The sequence below is a fragment of the Pundamilia nyererei genome, unplaced genomic scaffold (assembly GCF_000239375.1).
Source record: "Pundamilia nyererei isolate P.nyererei 1_Seehausen unplaced genomic scaffold, PunNye1.0 scaffold00093, whole genome shotgun sequence".
NCBI lineage: Eukaryota > Metazoa > Chordata > Actinopteri > Cichliformes > Cichlidae > Pundamilia > Pundamilia nyererei.
Genome location: NW_005187494.1, coordinates 1,404,196 through 1,419,733, shown reverse-complemented (window position 1 = coordinate 1,419,733; position 15,538 = coordinate 1,404,196). Strand labels below are relative to the sequence as shown.

Genomic DNA, 15,538 nt, shown 5'->3' with positions numbered 1-15,538 from the left:
TGTATGCTTGCAGATAAGTGTGTGCTGATTATTTGTAAGAACCTGCTTCTGTAGCTGGCTGAGCTGAGTCGACGTGGACTCCAGGCGTACTCGGATCTGCTGGAGCTCCTCGTGTGCTGCCCCAACCAGGTGGCTGCTCCTGTCTGCTGACTGACGAGCACTCTCCAGCTGATGGAGGGAGATAAAACATGGACTGTAACCAAATTCTACTAGACATTTGTGAACCTGTGAAACCCCAACAACTCGGAATTACACAACCATGTCACGATGTTTTAACTGGATATTTCTGCTGCGCAATTATTCAGTGCAGCTTTCTTTCACCACTGAGGACCAAAACAGAAGACATAAATGCTGCAAAGTAAACCTTTAGTAACATTAACTTGATGGTCTACCTTGGTGTTGTAGGTCTTCTCGATCTCATCCTTGTACATTTTAATCTGCAGCTCATGCTGGTTGCGCATATCCGCCAGTGCCTCGGCCAGTTTGCATTCAAACTCCTGCTGGTGGCCATTATCCAGTTCAACTACGCGGGACTCATGACGCCTCTTTATCTCCCGCAGCTCCTATTGAAAATTTACCAGCAATGATTATCAGTAAAGTCCAGCATGGGTACTTTTTAAAATGATTAACTAATGATGAGAACATATGCAAAAAGCGCTCAGACCTCAGAGTGGAGGTTCTTCTGAAATTCCAGCTCCTCTTTCAGAGTCTGGATGCGATTCTCTCCATCCACCCTCCTCAGCATCTCATCCTGCAGCTGCTTCTTGGCATCGGCCAAGCTGGTATCCAACTAAAAAAGAAGCACAAAATGGGCCGAGTATGAGTACAAAGTAATGCTGCGGAGTGGAAAATAAGCAGTCAGTGGAGTATGCAGGCAGGAAAACATGCAGAGAGGCTGTCCTTCAACCCCTGCTGAAATCTGAATTAGCTGACATTTACTAACAAAACTTGGAAGAAAGAGAGGAGGACTATGAAGGACAAACAGAGAGGTTCTGAGCTTGTAGACTGACTGCAGAAAGATTGAGCCCAGATGTGTTTCTATTGAGTTTTAAATTGAGCGTGGGTTTGACTTTACCTTGGCAACCTGCGCCTTCAGGTCCCTGTTTTCCACCTCGAGGTTACGCTTTTCTCCAAGAGCCGTAGTCAAGGAAGCATCCTTCGAATTAAGCAGAGCCTCCAGGTCTTTGAGCCTCTGCAAGGCTCCCCCCAGTTCTGACTCTTTTTTAGTGTTCCTATGAAAACAAAAATGGGGACTAAGTTCCACTTTAAGTTCTCAAAGTGCAGCTTTTGTTCATTTTTAGTGCAAGCATGAATGAAAGAACGCACTACTTTACATTTTCTATGACAGCTTTGAGTGAGATCAAGGGAGGATTTCTCATTCATGTTTATCTCCATTAGTCACCATAGCAACAATACTTGAACAAAACCTTAAACTACTATACAAATGCCACTGAGACTTTCAATGTGTACATTTTCTCTCGTTTTACTCAAATGACACTCAATTCATTCATGCTTTGAGAATCCATAGTTTAAGAGTTTAAGCATCTTACTGCATTTGTTTTAGTGACCTAAGACCTAAAACTGAATTACTATAGTTTCCTTTACACACTCTAATCAAACAAATATGAGCTATTTTTGAATGAGGATGTCTACAAGAAGCAGAAGCAGGGGAAAGACCTCGGTGCATATGAGTCATAGACCACAGTGATTTTCATCAAGTCCCGTGGATCTGGTAGCCACAAGCCACAGCCGTTGGTTTTTAGCTGAGATATTGCCATGGCAACTGTATGGCTTTGCCAAACACACTGTGGCTGTCGTTTTATTATTTACGGAAAAATAATCCAGGCAAGAGTGGAGCTCTTTAAACACTGCCACGTATTGTGTATAATGATGACTTTGGTGAAGGAGGAGAAGCTGGGGAAAGAGTTAGTCATCAGTCTCTGGATGTGGAAGCATGGGAAAGAGCTGGAGTCCCGCTCCAGCTCTTGCCCAGTGAGCAATGAGGAGAATATGCTACAGCTATAGGGAGTGGTCCCAGCGGCAGGGTAACACAACTCTCAGTGCATCACCAAGTTAAAACATCAGTTATTAAAAGATTATGAGTAACTGCTGCTTAATATGTATCAACACTGAAGTCCAAACCCTTTCACATTTGTATTAAGGGACAAATAGATGCCTTCAATTGAAAGGGTTTGTTTGAAAAGGGGGATTTTAGATGCCTCGCAGCAGCGAGACATCTCATGATCACCAGACACTCTGCAGCAGAGTTCTTTCTGAGAAGAGTTTGGCAATCCTGACTTCAAAAGCTGTACCGTGTAACTTTAGCTGAACAGCAGACACTGTGGGACAGGTGATAATTATGGGATAATAGTAACTGCTAATGTAAATATAACACAAACAGAAATGAGTTATGAAGTCAGCAGAGTGACAAGAAACTCCTAAGACTTGCTGAAATTAGATACTGGAAGCTAAAGGTCAAACCACATTAAATCGTGCCGTGACAGCCCCTGAGTGTAAGGAATGAGTAAGGGTGAATTCTGCAGCTCATGATTTCATCTTGTTGTTACTATTTTGTCTTTTAAAGTTACACACTCCCACTATAGCTATAAAAAACCACCAAAAAAACCCCACCCACATCGATCAAACACACAGGGGTGAGTTTAAGGAATTTGGGGACCCAAGATGAGAGGGCACAAACCCAAAGTAATCAATCTTTTTTCTCAGCAGCTCCTACAGACACGTGCAAACACAGTAAACATTATGCCTGGCTTTCAGCTCCTTGTGGTCCTCTCGCAGCTTGCCCAGCTCCAGCTGCAGCCGTGCTCGCTCTTTGGCCACCGAGTCCAGTGTCTGGCGGGCATCTGCCAGCTCCGTCTCATAGGCGGCCTTCAGACCCGTCAGCTCCCGGCTGACCTCTGTCTCCGACTCGGTGATGCGCAGACGCAGCCCGGCGTTCTCAACCTCCAGAGAGCGGACCTTGTCGATGTAGACGGCCAGTCGATCGTTGAGGTTGCAGAGGTCCTCCTTTTCCTGGAGACGGGTGATCCGGTTGGGAGAAAGTGGTGTGTTTGCACCTCGTGGAGTGTTTTTGGGTGTCGCCATTGTAACTTTCTTATTTTGCTGTCAAAACAGATATGATTATATTCATTTGAGTCTAAAGAGTCAATTTGAGCAGGTTTTATTCAAGTGCAAATGCACACCCTTCAGTTTGATCCGACAGTCGACGTGGAACATGTGTCACAAATAAGATGAAAGAAATATGCCCAAGAAATATTCATTGAAACACACAAAAATGAGGCAACATTTTGGCTCAAAGTTCAAAGTTAAAAAGAAAACAAAGCTTAATTCACTGGAACATATTGATTACTTCCAAAGACATCCGGCTCTTTTTAATCCCCTAACATTAAGCACACAAACGACAAAGCACAATTAATCAAAAGACATGGGTGGGGTTAACAACTCCACCCAAAAATTAAAGTGATGTCCTTGCCCAAAAGATACTAACTTATAAAATTCGATTTACCTTTTTAAAGTTTGTTAGAGGATGAGAAATCTCTGGAGATCTTTGCGGAGTAGATTTCCTTACGTGATCCCAGTGTTCGTCTTGGTTCTCTCTTCAGTCTGCAAACTGAGCTGTCTGCAAACCCATCAGAGTGCCCATGTAGGAAAGAATGAGATGGGAGGAGAGGTTGGCCTCAAGTTTGGCACTTGTTAGGTGGCTGTTCCTCCCTCCCTCTGTCGCTCTCTCTCTCTCTGTCTCACTGTAATGGGTGTACAGTCTGAATAAATGAGTCACTCTCTGCACAAAGCCATGTGATGCCTATAAGGGATAATTTTAAGCAGATCTGTTGGCTGAGACTTGAATTGTAGTTGTTTTGTAAAAGCTCTGAAAAGTTTTAACTCCAGAAGAACCCCACAGAGCTGGAGTCTTCACATCCTGTAAGGATGCATTTACACAACATCTTTTCTTAAGCTCTTACACAAATTTCCTACTTAGCCTTTGGTTTAAATACCTAAATGGCCAGAAATGTATTTCTTTGGACAGCCTTAACTAAGAGATTCCGAGTCATAAAACAAAAACAGTACCAAAAGTGTGCTCTGGTTTTCTTTTGTAGACCTTTAATTATTCTGATTGTAGCCCACTAAACATCACTAAACATCATACATATAATATGTATGAGAAGATACAAGATACAGTGTTACAGATACAGATGATACAGTGTCTTTACATTTCAGTGGCAGGATGAGAGGACTACGCAGTGGTGCAGATGTTAGCACTCACCTCCTGGTCGGCTGGAGTGTTTCTCTGTGGAGTTTTACAGGTTCTCCCTGTGTGCTCCAGTCTCCTCCCACACTCGGAACCACAGACATGCTCCTCTATAGGCGCTTCCATCTCGCCTCTCTTATATCAGCCAGGTCAGTCTGCCTTGCCTGAGACCAAAATTTGACTAGGAAAATGAATGGCTGGATAGCTGGAGTGACTACAAAGACACTGAGGGTGAAGCATTTTACTAAATCTCATAAACTGATGAACAAGCTGATGGAGATTATATACTAACTGGTCGTTTTATTAGGGACACTTGTTTGACTGCTTGTTAATGCAAATTTCTTATCAGCCAATCGCATGATGAAAACTCTGTGCATTTAAGCAATGTGAAACAACTTAGGGAAGTTCAAACTGAGCATCAGAATGGGCAACAAATGTTTCTCTTTTTCTTTGGACGCCCTTATGGTGCAAACCTGGTCTGAGTATTCTAGAAACTACTGATCTATTTGGATTTTACCGCACAACCATCTCTGGGGTTTTTAGAAAACTGAAAATATCCCGTGAGCTGTATTTTTCTCTGGGAGAAAATGTTTTCAGATTGCTGGTGATGGTGTAATTGCGTGGTGGATATTTTCTGGGCATGCTTTGGCCTCTTGGCACCAATTAAGCATTTTTAAATGCACATTTTAAATGTACAATCTTACTATGTTCAGCCTTTTATAACCAGTGTGTATCAATCTTAGGATGACTGCCTCCAGCAGCATAACATAACATAACCTCCACAGTCACCAGATCTTACTCCAGTACAGCACCTTTTGGGATGTGGGAGATGGATGAATGTGCAGCTGACAAATGTGCAGAGACTATGAAGCTATCATGTCAATATGGAGCCACATCTCTGAGGAACGTTTTCAGCACCTTGTTGACTTTATGCCATGAAGACTTAAGGCAGTTCTGGAGGAAAAAGGGGGTCCAACCCAGTACTAACTAGATGTACTTAATAAAGTGGCCGATGAGTGCGTATGTAGGGTTTTTTTTTTTTTCATATGCACTTTTATCCCATATATAACCTGTAACACAAGCTAGAAGTGGTTCATTTTAATAGTGGACTTTAAAGGGTTAAAGCTATGCTTGCAAAAATTCATTTTTCCCTTTGTGCTGACTCTAAAAACTGACATGTAATAAATGGCAGACAGTTTTATTAAACACTACGAATTATGACTTAACTTGGACTTTTGGACACACTGTTAAAGCCTTTATGCAAATAAATTAAACGGCAATGAATATTGTTTCAATCAAAGGATTTATGGATATCTGGTGTAAAATGACCAAGTATTTAAAAAACAAACAAACAAACAAACAAACAAACAAACAAACAAACAGGGGCCTAATGTGTAAAACATGTTCTTAAATAAATGTGATGTGCTTTGTGAGGCCTTACAAGCTTCAGTATGTTCGTGCTTTATTTTATAGACAGCTTCTGAGATTCTGTGTATGATAAAGGTGCATTTATTTGTGAATTAAATAGACTGTAAAAGAAAATCTGCTGATCTCAGTTGCGCAGATCAGCCGTGGAAGACGTCGTGCCTCCTGCCGCTGACACTCAGCATCGCCTCCTACTGTCAGAAATTGATGGGAAGGTTGGCTGTAAAGAAACAAGAACCCGTTTTATTTGTCTTTTTCACTCATTTAGCAGCTCGGCGATGTACAAACTGGGTCTGAATTTCAAGTAAAATGGTCACCATAGCTGCCCGATGTGTTAAAACCATGCGAGTTTCGGCTGTGCCTTGTTATGTAGACAGTTTTTGTCATGTGGTTTGAGAGAAAACCCGTATTGGATCTCTGTGGTCACCTGGGCAAAGGAGACCCGAAAAAAAAATCCCATTGAGGAACTGATTGATTGGGAGAGAAAAACGAGCACAAAAAATGACTCTCAGTGACAATATTTACCGCGCTATTAAATCCAAAGTCAAATAATTCACGAGTAAATCGCTTTTAATAGAGAATTAACCAAACAAATCCCTTGAAAATCCGTCTCTAACCAAACTGTTTGCACACCAGGAGTCACGTGAATACAAGCTCTCCAAATCTTACAAAGACAAAGCGACATTTAGAGCAAAAAAGACGCATTTCCTTCTGTCAAAAAACGAACAAACTAATCCACTCCGTGTCTTCTGGAGCGCATGTCGCAGCCGCTTTGCGCGGACAAACAGCAGCTGTGCGCAAACAGAGGACACGGAGGACATAAAGAAACCAATTTAACAGCAAACCAGCCTCAATCCGTGCATTCAGATCCGAATTTATAACACAATAACGATCATAATCCAGGACTCAGCCTCCCTCCACCGCCTCGGCACCGCTGCGGAAACACCCGGACTCTTTTTTTCTTTTTTTTTTCTACTTTTCCGCACAGACGCAGACAGCTCCGTCCTGCTCCTCAGCGGCCTCCATTTTAGCTCCTTGCCCGGTCCGCGCCTCACGTGTCCTGGACTGTCTTCCTCACATGACCCGTGTGTTTGTCCCCGTGATCAGCGCTTCCATCTCCGTAATTCGGTGTCGTTGAATATCGGCGTTTTACACCCGCAAAAGCTTCATGGATATGCTGGAGCAAAGTCTGGACAGCTCGGCGAGGTGAGAAGCTGCTGCCCGCTTCCTGCTCAGACATGGCTCCACCACGGCCTATAAACCCCTCTGTTTTCCCCCTGCTCCCTGCAGCGCAGTGCAGTTAATAACCTGCCTTCTCAGTGTACTTTTAATATTTGTTTCGTGTTGTCCCGCACTCTCTGCGCACTTTGCTCAGAGGATTTCTGCACACATTAGCTGTGCGCCCGTTTCCAAATCTGTGCGCTTGTTTTATCCAATGCACAATAAAAATAAGTGCACAGCTGCAGTTTGTGACTGTTTTTAGGCTAACAAGAAAACGCACTTCACTGCTACTGTAACTGATGCAGCATCTCTAAGGTTTAAAACTCTTAAATCCAACCACATTAGGGCGTTGTTTGGAGTATTATGTATATTTGTGAAGTTTGCCTTTCCATGCGCAACTGGTCAGAGCAGTTACACTAGACTTCTAGGTCTTAAATAATTCTCATTTCCCCCTTTTAAGTGCAGATGAACTGATTTTAAGTCTTAGACGCCAGTAATGTTTCATTTTATTTATATCTTAATGATTGTTCCCTTATATAACCACCCGGGGGCGCCGTATTTCCTCAGTTGGTTCAGGAGAGCTGGGTTTTTGTTCAGAAAACGTTAATGATCTTATTTCAGAGAAATACTTGAAATTGACTCAGCTTTGCTCTGTTTTTGTTTTTAGTCACGACAAACAGGAAACAGAGGAGGTGGTGCAGCTACAGGAAGGTAGGAGCATCTGTTCTTGTAATCCACACGACTGAAACAAAACACTTAAAGTGAGACTTTATAGAGTTTTTCCAGGTTCAGAATGCATTTTTTGGACTCTCCACACAAGAAAGATTGAGTTGGATATAGTTAATTCAACAAAACAGTGGATATTTTTTTGTTATTTCTTGGCATTTAGTGACTAAAAATGAATTTTATGGTAGTGAGGACATGAGTACTGTGAGTACACGAAGCTCCACTTGGAAAGTAACATGTCAATAGTTCAGACGAGGCCAAAACCTGTTTGGACAGTGGCAGATTTTTGCCTATGCAGAAAAACAAAACAGGCTTGCTGTTAAGCCAAAAGGCGTGCACCTGCGTTACACGGCCCTGCGCTTGTTTAGTGTTCGAGGTCTGAAACGTGGTGGTGTGTGTGTTGCAGGGGAAGCTGTGGGGACGGACGAGCAGACTGCAGTGACCATCACCGGTGTCCCTCAGACTGCATTTGCTGACCACAATGTGCAGTACCAATTTCGTACAGACAACAGCGGCGGACAGGTGAGCTGCAGGCAGCATTTCCTCTGTTGCTGATTTGCCATTCAGATATTTTCTAGTTGGAATGCAACAATAGAGCTTCAGATACTGGTAACCACGGTAACTGATAGCAACAGTTGTGCCCTGGTTAAATGTTCAGGATCTGTTGATCAGGAGCTGAAAAACTTTCAAAGGATGTCAGCTCATTTTTATATAAGGAAGAATTATTTGTTTACCTCAACCAAAGGAGAAAAATGTAAAAAAAAACTCTTTGGCGTCAGCTATCAGACAAATTGTTATTTTAAACATGAAAAATCTGTAAATCAGCCCAGAATTTCACAGTGGGAGTATAACAGTCTTATACAAGGGAGACGGACACAACAGCAAGACACAGAGCCATATTTCTAAAGGTAGCAGTCCATCAGCAGCAGGAGCATCTGTCTACTGTTGGTGAAAAATTTACTCCTGTTCTGAGCTGTGACAACAGATTTTAGTATCCTGGGATCAGGCGTCATAGTTTTACACAAAGGATGTGAGGATATCTTTACAACAAAGCCAGACAGACCTTAGTAATAAATATGTGGAGAGTGGGCAGTTGTGATATAGTTGCTCTGTCAGTGATTTTTTTTCTTCAGTTGACATTATTTTCTTTCTATCCCAGTTATGTTTCTTTAAAAGCGAGGCTGTAGCCACAGATTCAACTTTGGCAGCGATCGAATCGAAATCCGGGCGTCACGCCGCCTGAGGTCATTGAACGTGGGTGTCACTGTTGGTCTGTGGGGTGAAAGTGTAACTGATTTGATTGATAAGCACATGCAAAATGAGCAACGACTGTTGTTTTCACTCCTGACGGTCACTGACACCTTTGAACAAAATCTATTTTTTAAAATTTTGACCCAAATATTTGAAAGTGAACTTGAGAAGTTTCAGAACCAAAAAAAACTCACGAAATATGGTAACAAAGAGTTTCTGATCAGAGAGTTTATGAGAGGCTGTGAACAGTGATGGTGGCTGTCCCAGCAGCGCTGTGATTGGATCTCTGCTGTCATCTTCAGAATACATATTGTGATATGATAAGATGAACAATAAGATGAAACCTCTGCGTGACGGCTACTCAATGAATGTGCATCACCAGGCTTGTGTGAGGTCGACTCGTACCAAAAACAAAATTCAAACACCCCCATATTGGTCACTGACTTCATGCCCTCCTCTGTCTGCAGGTGACCTATCGCGTGGTTCAGGTGACAGATGACCAACTAGAAGCGGCAGCTGACGGGACGGGAGCCGTCAGCGTCGTCTCCACTGCAGCATTTGCTGGAGCCCCTCAGGCAGTAGCGCAGGTCAGTTAACCCTGCAAGATGATCAGGATGCACGAAAGGCTCTAGAAATAAAAACAGACTGCAGTCAAGACGCAGCAGCCATCAGTCTGTACAGGAAGCCACAGATACACCCGCTTCCTTATCTGACTAATCTATCAGCTCGTGGCTGACAGGAAGGCTGAGGGGCATGCAAATAGGGGATTGGATCACCATGACGTCAACCTCTTCTACGTGAAATTTCACACGGGCTGTAATTATTTAGAGAAGTGTATATGGTTCGGTCTGGAAACGTTTGGGTAGTGACCCTATTTTAAGATTTATTTTTGGCTTTTACCATGAACACCTGTGACATTTTAAAAACACAGTCTGTGAAAAAGTGCATGACAAGGACGTGACCGGATGACACAGAGTCAGTCTGTATATCAAACATGGGTTAAGGAGTTAAGGAGCTCTTATTCTGAAAACTGTATTTCAGCATTTTGGTTTTCCAGTGGCAAAAGTAATCGAATTTGTATTTGAGATGATTCCAGCTGTATAAACTTTCTCTCTCCGACTTTGCAGGCCGTCATCCAGAATCCTTTCAGCAACGGGGGAAGTCCTGGCGGGGAGACGGTGGGAGGAGAGACGCGTTTCGCTTATTTCCCTGCAGCCACAGTCAGCGATGGAACAGCCACGGCCGTGTCGGTGCAGGCCACCGCCGACCCAACAATTACACAAGCGGGAGGTGAGAAGCACTTCTTTAACCGTCAAATAAAACAGGCTCATGTTGTCGATCTAACGCCTCGTGGTGTTTCGTCAAATCCAGGTCAGTTTTACGTGATGATGAGCCCACCTGAGGTGCTGCAGACGGCGACCCAACGTACCATAGCGCCACGCACACACACCTACACTGCGTGAGTACAACTTAAAGCTTCGCCGCACATTGATGCTACTTCCCAAAAAATCTCAGAATGACCAAATCACCATAATCCCTCTGCACATCTGTTTGGCCGACATCTCACCTTTTTCCTCCCAATCTGCACTGGACTGGGTGTACTCTGCCTCTTGCTTTCCTTCTTGGCGTGATCCGTCTTGTCATTGTGTGTAAAACAATAAATATATACTAAAAAAAAAAGAAAAACCATCATTGAAATCATTTAAAACATCCAACATACTATGTCCTACTTACCTGCCATCCCCAGAGACCTTGGTGAAAGCGAGATGTTGCAGCATGGCAGTTCAGACTGGTGAGAAGAACTTTCACTTACGCCCCCCCACCCTGCCCCCATCATGTGTCGTAGAATCAGACGTTTGGTGGCTGCTTAAGATACGAGGATTAAACTGGATTTTGGTCTGCCTGTGGCTTTGGTTAATAGCTGCAGGTTTAGTTCAGGCATCAGTGTTTCCCACAGATTTAAATTTCAGACCCAGTTTTCCACCTCTTTGCAGTTTCAGTCTGTGATGGTGAGGTTGGACTACATTGAGCCACTGAAGGACATCTTCATCTGAATGACTAATGAGCAGCACACGCCTGCGAGCCACCTACTAGCCACTGCTAACGCAGGACTAGTGGTGTAGCGGTGATGAGACTTTCAAAATAAAAGTGAGGAGGATAAGATTAACTGCAAAAAATGCTAAAATGAAAGGCTAAATATAATAAGGGCCCATTACTATACTCGGGCAGCCCTTCCAGGTAATAAGTGTGTGGGAACCACTGAGCTTTGGTGTTTAGTTTGTCACTGATTCTCCTTCAGAGAGGGCAACAGCAAACCGTACTCATGTTTTTGGGGTTTTTTTGAGGGGGGGGTTAGAGCCTGAATCCTTCAAAGGGTTGAGCTCAAAGAGCGTGCCCTTCAGAGGACTTAAAGGACCTGGGTCTGTTCTTCGGAGGTGAAAGTCTAAGTTAACACAGACTCTAGCAGTTGGTATATTTGTGGGGTTCTTTGCAGCTCATTAAACCTAACTAAAGATAATTTTCTACTAAAACCAGATGGGTTTTGGTTAACATGCTTTCCTTTATATCAATACGTTTTGTTGTTAACAGACTTTTGGGTCACAGTTTTGGCACATCAGCATTCAGTGTGGTGTCTTAGCATTTTTTTTTTTTATGTTAATTTACAATTGTTGTGTTTTTTCTTTGTGCCTTTACAGGAAAGTAGATGGTCCACGGGCGCCCAGGGATGAGAGGCGAAGAGCACAGCACAATGAAGGTGCGTGATCGCCAAGGTTACGGATATTTCAGGGCTGTCACATCTATCACTCCTTTTTAACTTCAAGTTCCTAAGGAAAGACCAGATTTAATTTGAATAGTGAAGGAAGGATCTGAACTTAAATGAAAGTTTGAAAGCGATTTTATTTTAATTGCTCTTTAATCACAGACATGAATGGCAGTAACATGTCAAAGTGCAGCATTTTTTTTTCCAGCTCGTGTGTATCTCCACAGGTTAGCCACAACATTAAATGAATCTTATGTGGGCTCCTGTGTAGAGCCTCTGTGTTCTGGGAATACACTCTTTGGGTTCTTCTGGTGTCCCTCGTGTGGTTTCTGAGCAGTTTTTGTTGCATGGGATGGTGTAATGTCGTGCTGTGGGAGTCTGCTGCTGTTCACACACAGAAACTACCAAACACAAAGGTCACTGAGAGTCGGAAGCAGGCGAAGCTTCTTCTTCTATTTCTTTTCTTTTTTTTTTTTATTGACGGTTGGCAAACGAATTGGTGCATTACCGCCACCAACTGGTATGGAGTCTGGACCAGAATGTCACTTAAGGATTAGAGCAGGCACAGCTGGCGAGGGAGCTGCGCTTTTGTAACGATCACTGGCGAGTGATTGGCCTCATGTGCTCAGATCAGCCAATAGACATGTACCGATTAACTTTGAATGGGCCAATAGGCGGAGGCTTTATACCTGGAAAAAGAAGAGCAACAGAAGAAGAACAGAAACCGTTTCACTTATCGTGCATGTAACAAGAAGGGTAGCACATATCGAAGTAAGATCTGCGTGGCAGGAGCTGAGGTTTCCCAGCAGATGTTCAGTGTTGTTGACGTCACCAGTCGGTGGTTTTAATGTTGGGGCTGATCGGTGTGTGAAACCACAGCTTGCGAGAGCTAAAACTGAGCATCCTTTTTATTTTCTTTACAGTGGAGAGAAGAAGAAGAGACAAGATTAATAACTGGATTGTCACGCTGTCAAAAATCATTCCTGACTGCAGCATCGACAGCAGAACCGGAGCGGTGAGCGTTGTATAAAAAACCCTCTGAAGTTCACTGAAAACTCGTGTATATTTTGCATGACCGTGTAAGTGCTGACAGATGGTTACAGAAGCTCCTGCTAGTTAGATTAGCTCAGTATGTAACGTGACTTCATTTAGTCTGAAAGCAGCTGTTTCATGTCACTGATCTTTTTAAATTTGCCTCTGTCAGGCCTTCATTCACTTCCTGTTCACCCTGTTCTTTGACTTCATTCATGCCTTCACCAGGCTTTACTACAGCCAGGGGCGTGTGACAGTGTTTACTTTATTTATTTTATTTTTAGCTCAGCGGGTAACAAAGTGTTTATATGGAAGCAATGACAAAGTGTGTCAGCCGCTGGAGAAAAGTCGGCTCACAGTGGGAATGAAAGACTAGAAAGAAAAATATTATATTATTTGTTTGTTCCTCAGAGTAAAGGAGGCATCCTGTCCAAAGCGTGCGACTACATCCGCGAGTTGCGTCAGAATAACCAGCGGCTGCAGGACAGTTACAAAGAGGTGGAGCGAGTCGAGATGGACAACGAGCTGCTTAGACAACAGGTTAACTTCCCATCATTGTGCACACATCTCATATTTTGATTTGCTACCCTTTGCAAACATAGGTGGAGGGGGCCTTGGGTCCTCACAGACAAAGCGGTGCAGTGCCAAGAGTAGAGAAAAACGTTGAACTCGAGTGTCTCGATCAGTCTGAACGTTGTGAGCGCACTGTAACATGACAGAAAATAAACGCTGCAGAGGACTGCACCAATAAGCTGAATTAAATTCTGCTCAATATGAGTTTTATCTGTTATTTCTGACTAATAGTGGAGGTAGAGTACTGAGGTTCCACTTTCTTTGCCTCAACACCAAAGCGGGGGCAACAGAAAATCGGTGGTTTAATCCTGGTTCCTCCGGCCTGCATGTTGGACAAGATACAGAACACGGATTTGTTTCCAGTTCATGCATTCGATTGTGACCATTAGGTTAAAATTGGGCATAGAAAATAACACTTACATGAATGTGAGAGGAAAAAAAAGCACCGCCGCTCTCCTGTTTGCACCTAAAACACCATAAACGTGGCATGAATCAAGAGAGTTAGGGGCATTTTAATAAAAAAGTCTTTGAAGGATCAAGGATGAATGAAATTAAATACTCTGTCTTACGTTTTCAGATTGAGGAATTAAAGAATGACAACGCACTGCTTCGAGCACAGCTGCAGCAGCACGGTATAGAAGTCAACGGAGATGCAACACCTCAGTGACTGTGGACTGGACAAGTGCAGGATCACAAACACAGAGTCGCGTCCTCCCACACAGCTGAACGACACCAGGAGAGGAGCAAAAAAAAAAGAAAAGAAGAAATAACGGGAGACAATTTCTGTCTGAAATTGGACCAGAGAAACACGCAAAAGGCTCACGAAGAACACCGAAGGACTGCAAAGTGAACACGTCTCCTCCTCCTGCAGCTCCATGAAAAGCTTGAACGCTCTGAAATCCGTTAACTGAGTAGCTAACTGAACCTCTCACTTCTGCTTCAAGGAAATCGACCTCTGCACTCCACCGCCACGCTGCCGCCAAACTCTTCTTTTTACTTTAAATTATGAACCTGCCACACAAAGTTTATTTTTAGCGTCTTTACGTTTTTATCATCACACAAACTTTTTCCTTTGGGTTTGTTTGTTTTTCTTTTTTGGACATGCTTTGTTTGAAGCTACTAAATGGTCCCATTTTGTTTTAATTTATTAGTCTTTAAACAATGTGTACACAGAAGTTTAAAAAAAATAGAAGCTGAAATCATCTCCAGAAATGAACAAATAATGAGCAAATCGGTTGTTTTGATCCTGCTCAGCGCTGTTACTAAGAATACTTTTACTGTCAGTGGATTTTTTGTTTATTTTAATTTCTTCCTCTCGACACTGGTACTCCACACACCAGACGGAGCTCACACGCATCGTCCATTGTCAGTGAATTCAAAACTATAATTTCCGTAGAGTCAAAGTGGGAGTGGCTTTGACATCACGGGCATGGAGGTTTTTCTTTTTAGTGTAAGGCCTTAATAGATGCCTACTGGAGAATATAGGTGTTAACATAGCTCAGGTAATTGGGATTATGCACTGGCAAGCGGTTCCCACGTTCAATGACGTCCTTATATAAAGAATTTAGAGCTCATATGTGTCCCCCGTTAGGTGCAATGTACAGATAAAGTAACACTGAGATGATTTTCAAGGGGAATCGTCTCTGTCGGGCATTAAACCATGGTTTGGTTGTGTATCTGCTTAATAGGTCACTGGAATACAGGTGTGAGGTCCTGGTTGGAGACCGGCCTCGGTTTTGGCCCACCGGTCCTGCTGCGTTTTGGTGACTTTTTATTTTCCCTATATTACTATTTACACCTTGGGAACCATTGCTGCTGATTCATGACCATAAAACAGCCATGGTCAGGGAGGGGATACGAGTTATGATGATGATGATGATGATGATGATGATGATGATGATGATGATTATACCTAACTAGATATTTTTTTTTTGTCTACACTGAAAGTCACCACAGCATGGAAATATAACCACTGGCATGACTAATTCTGATACTACAATAAATGAGTGTTTATACCCGAGTGGTGTTTATTATCGAGGTTACGAGGAAAAGCGTTTTGGGGCTGGAATGAAACTTCTGGTACAATATTTTGGTTGTTTTTTTGTTTTGTTTTTTTGTTAGATTTTAACTACAATATAATAGATCACAACAGAAATCGGTGCTTGTCAAAATAGTCCAGCTTTAATAATAAACAGAATAAATAAAAAAGATGTGTGTGTATATATATTTATACACATGTAGATACTTACACGTGCATATATGTATAGATACACAGATGCTTT

General features: G+C 42.8%; 2 protein-coding genes and 1 long non-coding RNA gene across 4 annotated transcripts in view; 1 reads left to right on the top strand and 2 right to left on the bottom strand.

Moving 5' to 3' along the window:
- The window catches only part of LOC102211321 (lamin-A-like), a 7,263-nt gene extending 3,543 nt beyond the window's left edge, over positions 1-3,720 (bottom strand). Inside the window, exons 1-6 of the mRNA XM_013912566.1 lie at positions 3,524-3,720; positions 2,765-3,120; positions 1,076-1,232; positions 665-790; positions 393-563; positions 43-168 (exon numbers count right to left, since the gene is read on the bottom strand). Of these exons, the coding sequence (XP_013768020.1) occupies positions 43-168; positions 393-563; positions 665-790; positions 1,076-1,232; positions 2,765-3,102 (918 nt within the window). The 5' untranslated portion in view covers positions 3,103-3,120; positions 3,524-3,720. The remainder of the gene's footprint in view (positions 1-42; positions 169-392; positions 564-664; positions 791-1,075; positions 1,233-2,764; positions 3,121-3,523) is intronic.
- Positions 3,721-5,760: 2,040 nt separating this feature from the next.
- LOC102216152 (uncharacterized) lies at positions 5,761-6,230 on the bottom strand. The gene is made up of 2 exons (XR_311909.2): positions 6,010-6,230; positions 5,761-5,912 (listed from the first exon to the last, which is right to left on the bottom strand). It is a non-coding gene; the product is annotated as an uncharacterized LOC102216152 (long non-coding RNA).
- Positions 6,231-6,397: 167 nt separating this feature from the next.
- Positions 6,398-14,337, top strand: usf2 (upstream transcription factor 2, c-fos interacting). 2 transcript variants are annotated; one of them, XM_005739752.2, is made up of 11 exons: positions 6,398-6,898; positions 7,581-7,624; positions 8,046-8,161; positions 9,358-9,477; positions 10,018-10,180; positions 10,262-10,349; positions 10,638-10,682; positions 11,587-11,645; positions 12,575-12,666; positions 13,095-13,223; positions 13,834-14,337. In XM_005739752.2, the coding sequence occupies exons 1-11, from the start codon at positions 6,861-6,863 to the stop codon at positions 13,921-13,923; spliced, it is 984 nt and encodes a 327-aa protein (XP_005739809.1). In that variant the 5' UTR covers positions 6,398-6,860; the 3' UTR covers positions 13,924-14,337. The 2 variants fall into 2 exon arrangements, with proteins under 2 accessions (XP_005739809.1, XP_005739810.1); XM_005739753.2 differs by lacking the exon at positions 10,638-10,682 and having other exon boundaries at positions 6,405-6,898.
- The last annotated feature ends 1,201 nt before the right edge of the window (positions 14,338-15,538 follow it).